Here is an 8,537-nt window from a genome sequence, read left to right as displayed (position 1 = left end):
CCCGCATTATTCATTCACATAAACATTAGGCTTAGTCTGTTGGACCTATCCCAATGCTTAAAGTAGGACTTTTCTTCAGCAGTGCTAGTTTCAGTTATATTAGATGGCTTCTCAGTATAAAGTGTAGCATCAAGATCTAAAGCTCCAAGATGGAATTTGAGCTGTTCGCACAAATCCGAGAAATTAAATCCGTTAAAGGTCGTAATAGAAGCAGAGTGCGAGTGAAGAGCAAGTGCTGTAAATAGAATATGCTCATTTGTTAATGCTTTGAGTTATAAAATTTAAACATACTATTAGATTCAGAAACAATTTTTATTTACTCTTAAATGTATATTAATGTCCACCTTTGGGCGAAACACAAAATACAACTTTTAACATAATGATGCTTAAAATAAATTTTACATAATTCGATAAGTTTAATGTACAAATTAGTAATATTACTATCTTTGGATAAATAAATAAAACTAACGATACATTTAAATTATTGACTTAATGTTTAATAATTATAGGAACAAACGATCAACCTTTGGGCGATCCATAAATATCTTATAATCGAGAACTTTAGTTTACCCAATATTTATTATGTCGTTGATAAGCTTCACAATTTATGGATAATATATTGAGATAGGCTTAACCATTACTTTGAAATTAAGTATTCATAATGATTCGATCACTTTAGTCATTAAGGAACCTCACGTTTATAATTCCAATGAAATTGTGAATATGGTATTCTTCCAAATATAATACATAAGTTTGGATTTAACTAGACTCTGTCTAACTAGAAGGGCTTTCATAATTTGCACTACTGTGCCAACAAGTATTTCCAGTAAAAGAAATTCCAATGATGTTTAATTTTACGGTTATCAATCATACTAAAAATGATGCTATAAGTAGGGGCGGACCCACGTTGAAGCTAGCGGGTTCAACTGAATCCGCTTCGCAGAATAATATACTGTTTATATATATAAATTATATTGGAAAAAGATAATTTTCTTGTTATATTCCTGCAAATGAACCCACTTGACAAGCACGAAGGTTGTGGAACAATGGTCAAGCGGGTTCAATAAGTCCAAGAAGTTACGAGATCGAACCTCCGCTGGCTCGGTTGTACTGTTTTTTTTTTTTTTAACAAAGTTATCCTGCAATTGTCTTATTCCTTATCAAAAATTCCCTTACGGGGTCTTTGTAAACCTAAGGCTTGAAATTCAACCCATATGTTTCATTATTAGTTTATCAATTTTCTTTTCTATATTAATAGTAAGGTGTTTTTTTTTGTTCAGTAGTAAAATCCAGAAGAACCCTGTGAAATTTGATTTCTTTTATTTGAGCAACTAAAAAAATAAGCCCACATATGTGGATTACTAATTCGATAATATGATATATATTTCCTAAGAATTTGTTGATTTTGTTTTGTGGCAGAATTTGCTGAAACACATTTATTATTTTTAGGATACTTTAACTTTCGTTTATATTTAATTTTATTTATGCTACAGTAAAATTATTTGATTGCTATACAACTTTCTTCCTTCTATTACACTTTGTTAGTTTTGTTTACGTTGTAGTTCTCGTTTCTTTTTAGTTACTTTATTAGTTCAATATTTATATGTATATAATTTGCTTTTGTTATTTCCTTAAGAAATTATTAGATTTTTTAAAGTATGTTAAAGTATAACAAATTTAAAGAAAAAAATATAAGAGTATATATTTGAAAGTAAAATTTATCAAAATGTAATTGTTTTTGATAAAATTTTAATTGGATAATTTATAATTCTCTTTTTTTAAGTGATGACATTAACATTAATATATCTTTGTCGAAGTGCTTAAAAAGAAGGGGAAAAGGCTTAAAAATGATGCACGATGTCGACTTTATTATGATTGTACCATGACTTTACAATAGTTTTTTACTCCGCTTATGAGAAATCCTGGATCCGCCAGCTATAAGTACTTGTAATCACCATTGGACAAAATAAGCAAATCCCATAATCTGGTTATTCATAGAAAACCATAGAAACAATATGCATACCTTTTAAAATTAGTAAATCAATTTCGTAAAAATAAGTAAAAAGCAGACATATGAATCACTGAATTTATATATTTGATAATATACTTCACATGGATTCAACTTTAAAAGCATTCTGAAACAAATCAAGCCCATATAACAAAGAATTCACGTACAAGTGTCAGTTTAAGTTCTTTTAAAGAATTTATTTACATGACAACATGGAAAGTATTTCATCCTTTTACTTACCGAATCCACTACGCCAACATGATCATGAAATCAGATGATAATCAAATATACTATTGGTCATCAACGCATAAAATCAATTTATATATGCTTCGCTATTACTATTGACAGTAATTGTGGAATTCCTTAAATAAATAATTAGGGTTGACAAAATTGAGGAAACATTAATTTTAACGGAAAATCATTAGTTCTTAAACCTGTGCTCTTGATACCATATGTAAGGATTTTTTCATATTCTAGATTGTGGTTCATAAGCAATCTATGAAAAATTCTATCAATTATTTAGAACCGTGGAACTATATGATTTTCACATAAAAAGCATAAATCAAGAAACATACCCGATTCCATTGATGATTCGCAGCGGAATTGTATGACCTTTACTTGTGATTAAGAAAGTTCTTTCTCTCTCTTTTCTTTCTGCTTTCTTTCAGAACAACAACGATAGAATATATTATTCTTTACCTTTTTAAAGACAGAGAAAGAGGACCGGTAGTTTTAACGCATAATCCCACTTTCCATTAGAGTGAGGAGTAGGGAGTTTTAATCAAAATTAACTTCTCCGGGTAGCCAATAGGAATTTAGCAAATTTAATTTAATATTTATTAAACCCAAAAAAACTTGTAACCAGCGTGGGCCATATTTTACAATAAGTTGTTTTAGAGATCCCAACATAAAATTCTTTTGATATGAGAATGTGTAGTAATTACACTTAGAAATAGCCATGTCTATAAATAAAAAAGGGGGTTGGTAAAACTTATATACAAATCAATCTTGTAGGAAAACAGTAAAAACATACAAGATATTTTTCTATGCATTTTTAGGATCGAGAAATTCAGAAGTCTTGTGCTTCTTCAAACCAAGTATAAATACTTGTCAAAGTCAGATAGGTACTGTGCTAATGAAGTAGTATGTTCATTACTCTGAGCTGTTGTTGAAATAGGATTTTCATTAGGAACAGGTCTAATGATTGTTCGAGGAGATGTTGGTGGAGATGCAAAAAACATAGAGGTTTCTAGGACTTGACGACTTATACTTTCTTGATCAAGCAATAGTCTTTGCGCTCGTAGTGCTATCATGTATAAACCAGCCGCCAAGAAAACTGTCAGTAGACCAAAAACTCCAGCAGCTGAGAATAATCCTTGTCCTACTACTAAACAACTTTCCTTTGCTATTTCCCAATTTTTTAGATGTCCAGACTCTACACTTAGCCCTATTAGTAACAATATCTCCGCAACAGCAAAAGAAACCCTGTTATAAGATTGAAATACTACACACATTAATGAAGTATAAAAAGCTTGATTTGTCCAACATGATATTATATTATAGTATGCTAGGATATATATTTGCAAAATGGAAAAATAAGATTGAAACCAGAGGTGGATCGTATATTTTAAGCCAACGAATGTGAGGTATCACTGCAATATTTTCTTTGTTCACAGCAAGTGCAAATTACGGTCAAAAAGGTCGATCCACCCATGACCGAAATATACCTCTGGCCAGGTGAGGATTTATGGGGTTGCCCTACATTCTTTCCAAAATATGATCTTTAACTCTTCAAATTTTTTATACTTCAGAGTTCTGCTATCAAACTGTTACACTTTTACCTACATAAGTTACCTCCTCCTCCACGATTAATCTCAAAACCTACTGTCTTTAGTGATACAGCTTCTAACATTTTCTCTATGGCGGTTAAATTTGGCCCAAGCCCAAATGACCTGTCCAAAGGTTGGGCTGGTTATTGACCTGCCTATTTATTGAAGGAGAAGTTACCTCATATACCCATTTATAAAACTCACTTTCATGATATACCTAAGTTTTGAAATTACGTCAAATAACCCAAAAATATTTCATGCTATACCATTCTAATTTGAAATACAATATCCAAATCAAACATACGATAATTTTCTAATTTGGAATACAATATTCAAAGTAAACATGCTACAATATTCTAATTTGGAATACAATATCCAAACTAAACATACCACAATATTCTATTTTAGAATACAGTAGGTATATACGATAAAATAAAATTATAAAGTAGGTATACAAGGTAAAATAAATTTATAAAGTAGGTATACAAAGTAATTTCAATGGGCATATCGCGTAGATTACCCTTTATTGAACTCATCCCATCTTGATACAATCTATCTCAACCAATTTAAAGTTGGGATTTTTATACAAATAGCCGGCCACATTCATTGTTTACTTTTTTCTACATTAATTATACACATATAATATATAAATTATGCATATATTACACATCCACTGGCTATTTTTAGTTTAAGTGGTTGGGTGAGCGGCTATTTGGGTTAATTCTTCTTCCATGAGTAACTCTGCCAAAATATTTTAGAATTTTTTTAATTTGATATGTTACGTATGTCCATAACAAAAGAAAAAAAAAAGTCTTGTTTAGTAATTATATAATTCATACGAAAATAACACATATTAATTAAAGCTTGGTAAGAGTTGGACGGGTTTGGCGATGATTCAAATTTTAGTACATCTTTACCGAGTCCATCTCAGCCCAAGTAATTTTTGGACTTGTCAATGACCTGTCCATTAATTGACTCAACCCATTTTGACCCGTCCAAAATCGTTCCAACCCGCCTATTTGACACCCCTAATATTTTCGTATCTCAAGTTTTATTTTAACATCATTTTGAGATGATTAGAAAAGAAAGGTGACATTATATATACATACCATGTGGAAACAAAGAAGAAGCCAGCTTGCCAAACAAGAGTGTTGAGAGATTCAGAATGAGGATCCCAATAAAGTATATGAGGAGGAGTTGCTTTGCTCACAACAATCAACAAGTATGTGTGCTCAATCACCATGGCAATAGCCAGAGCCAAAAATGCAGCAGAAGCACACAGTAGAGGTGTTTTCCCACTACCACTATATGTGCATTCATTTGTCCCTCCTCCTTTCCCACTCAATATCACCTGCAATTTCCATTAAACATAAGTATTGTTCAATTCCAATATGCAATCATTCACTGTTCTAAGATAAAAGATGTTTTCAACTAAAATTAAGGGATAATACATAATTATCCCATTGGGGTTGCCCCACTTTATTAGATGCACCCTTTTATTTTGCGGGGTCCTACGACTCCCCTTAACAACTTTTAACAACTTTGAACTGATATCATTGTCCCCTTTCTAGCCCACATGACATGGAGAGTGTATATCACTTGTTTAAAGAGAGTTAGGGGATTAAAAACAACAACAACAACAACCCAGTATAATCTCACTAGTGGGGTCTGGGGAGGGTAGTGTGTATGCAGACCTTACCCCTACCATGAGGTAGAGAGACTGTTTCCAATAGACCCTCGACATCCTTCCCTCCAAGAACTCCCCACCTTGCTCTTGGGTGACTCGAACTCACAATCTCTTAGTTGGAAGTGGAGGTTACTTACCATCAGAGCAACCCCTCTTGTCAAGTTAGGGAATTAAAAAGAAAATTAAAAATTTAATTTTTTCAGATTTTTTACTAAATGTAATTTTTTTTACTTTTCTTTCTATTTTGTTTCACTGTTCCTCATCATTTTCACAGTTTTCTTTTTTCTTCTCTTCTTCCTTCTTCTTTAGTAACATGTCCCTCCTCCACCACTTCACCGCCTCCATCTCCACCAAACCCACCAGAACTGTTTTTCAACCAAAAGAAAAAGTTACACTCTATATATTCAGCCATTAAATCACACCCACCACCACTTTGATTGTCACAATTTCCACCACATCAGTTAAAAAAAAAGCTTAGGAAGCTTCTAACCAAAAAAATACGGCCTAATAGAAATTTGAGATTTTGTTTTCCGAAGAAACCAGCTGTTAAGGAAGGATAAAGTCGTTGGAGCTCCGATTCGAAATCTTTATGGGTCTTCTTCGGTTACAGATTTTAGGAGATGGCCGAATATTCATGAAATCAGAAGCTTTTTATATATTTATTGGAATTTTCTTTTCTCTGATGAAATAAATTAGCAGTGAAAATAGCCATGGAATTCTTCTTCTCCTTCATAATTTAATTTTAATTTGTTAACTGAAGAATCTGGGAATGACCGGCAACAGGGGCGGGTTTAGGGGGGCGGAAGGGGATCATCCGAATCCCTTTCGTCGAAAAATTATACCGTAAATATAAGGCAAACTCTATTTTTTACCTCTATATATTAAGTTTCGAATCCCCTTGACACAACCCAAAAGTGTAGCTTAGTGGTGGAGTTCAAAATATTTGAAAAGTCATACATTCAATTTTCACTATTTATGAATTTTTTTTCTTGAACCTCCTTCGCCGAGATCCAGCCTTGCAACTGACAAGAGAGAAAGTGAGGGAGCGTTAATGGGGTTTAGGGCAGAGGTTTACGGGAAGGTGCTGACAATTTGGGGGAAGGATATAAAATTACCTTCTTTATTTTTAAGTTTTTAGTGTTTTGACACGTGTCAAGTAAATATTGGTGCGTGCTTTAAAGTTGTACGAGGGGTACCCGCAAAATAAAAGGATGCGTCGGGTAAAGTGGGACAACTCCAATAGTAATTATGTATTATCCCTAGAATTAACTTCTTTGGGTTTGGTGACTACTCATCTCAAATTTAGCTTTCTTTCATGAACCTTTTCCAGTTTTCAACAAAAATTGTGGTACATCTTTTTGAGAGAAATTATATAGTATAATTTAACTTGAACAGATTGACAGTATCAAACACTTTTTTACAAAAGTTAAGTTACCTAAAAGATAACTATAGGTAATTATTCATGAGATGTACTTTAGTAATTTGGAATATAAAGTAAGCTACATGTTACAATAAGTTAAAACATATTGATAGTATGCAATTTTAGGGATGACAATGGGGCGGGGCGGAGTGGGTTTTCTCTTATGTGGGGCGGTGTGGGTTTGCTCTTACGCGGGTTGACTGTTTTTTGTAAAAAAATCAAGCGGGACGGTGCGGATTACGGGTTGAAACCATTAAAGCAATCTACTCCCTTTCTTGCTCTTCCCTAGTTTTGATATTAAGCTAAATCACTTCACACAGTTTTGTTTGTCTATTAAACATTTAAACTCTTTTCTTTATCTCTATTTTGTATGTTACTTGGTGAGACTATCTAACTCATTTTCTGCAAGACCCAATTATTTGACAATTCTTTTTCCAATTTGTGACAATTGAATAGAAAAATTCTTGGCCTAACAGAGTCATCTTATTATTTTCCTTATATTAGTATTGGTATATATTTTGCTACTAGAGGGGGCAATGTTAACAACCAATTTTTTAATTAAAAATGACCAAAAAACAACTGAAAAACAACAAGAAGAGAGTTATTGACTTTGTAAATACAGCTGGGTTAATAAAAACGACAAGGAGGTTTGAGTACATTTGATTAAGAATCAGTTGAATTGTAATAATTAAAAATTCTTGTTTCTGAATTCAAATAGGGTCTTTTCTTGAGACCACAACACAAAGAAAAAAAAGAAAATAAAGTACTAAGTTGTTTGAGTAACGTAACTGATAAGCTCTTCGTTTAAAAGAATAATGAAATGTTTAACCTACTATTTGTTTTAGTTAAATAACAAAATAACAGAAGAAAAAAACTTATGTGGGTGCGGTGCGGGGCGGGTCTTTGCAGGTGTTAAGTGGGGCGGGTTGAAATTTTTGTGAGTTCAGTTCAAACCCGCCCCGCCTCACTGCCATCCCTAACAATTTTCTTACACGGTCGGTGTATATAAGGTAAATACGAAAAAGAGAACCTACCTGAGAACGCGTGGCTTCGGCAATGAGGGAGAGAATGAAGCAGAGGAGGCCAAGAAGTATTGACAAGACCATAAGAAATGCACCCATTTTGCTACCTAAATTGGTACTAGGGCGACTTGGTGCAAGATCTGCATGAGTCACAGCCATTCCAGCAACAACAGGAAGATCAATTTGGTCAAGTTCAAAATTAATGGATGGTACAGAAGACAAAAAATAAAACTTGTACTCTTTCGAATTAGCCATAAGAGAAAAAGTTTTAGAATTGCTTGGAACAAAGGTTGCTTAAAGGCCAAATATTCCTTTGTTCTTGAGCTTTCCATGTAAGTTTTCACACAGAAACACACAAGGTTGTCATTATTGAAAGCTTTTTAAGTTTGAACCTTAATCTAAACCCAAAAAGGTACTACTTTATTAGATTATTAACTAAACCTATAGCCAGAAAATATAATTTAGATCAATGCGGTACTATCTATGCTTTTGTAAAATTAAACCTTTTATTGTGATCCAGAAAGGGAAAGAACGTATTAGTGAAAAGAAGCTTTCTTTCAAATTGATCCTC

General features: G+C 32.9%; 1 protein-coding gene across 1 annotated transcript; it reads right to left on the bottom strand.

Annotated features, from left to right (window-relative positions):
- Positions 1-2,915: 2,915 nt before the first annotated feature.
- LOC107766220 (uncharacterized) lies at positions 2,916-8,308 on the bottom strand. Its single transcript, XM_016584969.2, has 3 exons — positions 7,979-8,308; positions 4,947-5,188; positions 2,916-3,493 (listed from the first exon to the last, which is right to left on the bottom strand). Exons 1-3 carry the CDS (start codon positions 8,219-8,221, stop codon positions 3,097-3,099), a joined length of 882 nt encoding a protein of 293 aa, XP_016440455.1. The 5' UTR covers positions 8,222-8,308; the 3' UTR covers positions 2,916-3,096.
- Positions 8,309-8,537: the final 229 nt, after the last annotated feature.

Source organism: Nicotiana tabacum, chromosome 14, assembly GCF_000715075.1.
Source record: "Nicotiana tabacum cultivar K326 chromosome 14, ASM71507v2, whole genome shotgun sequence".
In the NCBI taxonomy this organism is placed as follows: domain Eukaryota; kingdom Viridiplantae; phylum Streptophyta; class Magnoliopsida; order Solanales; family Solanaceae; genus Nicotiana; species Nicotiana tabacum.
This window is presented reverse-complemented; position numbering and strand designations above follow the sequence as displayed.

Excerpts from the sequence above, each read along its gene's own strand:
- LOC107766220 (XM_016584969.2), bottom strand. The coding sequence starts at position 8,221 with ATGGCTAATTCGAAAGAGTACAAGTTTTATTTTTTGTCTTCTGTACCA. Across the intron at positions 5,189-7,978 it reads CCGAAGCCACGCGTTCTCAG|GTGATATTGAGTGGGAAAGG; the intron begins GTAGGTTCTCTT and ends TGGAAATTGCAG. Across the intron at positions 3,494-4,946 it reads TTCTTCTTTGTTTCCACATG|GGTTTCTTTTGCTGTTGCGG; the intron begins GTATGTATATAT and ends ATCTTATAACAG.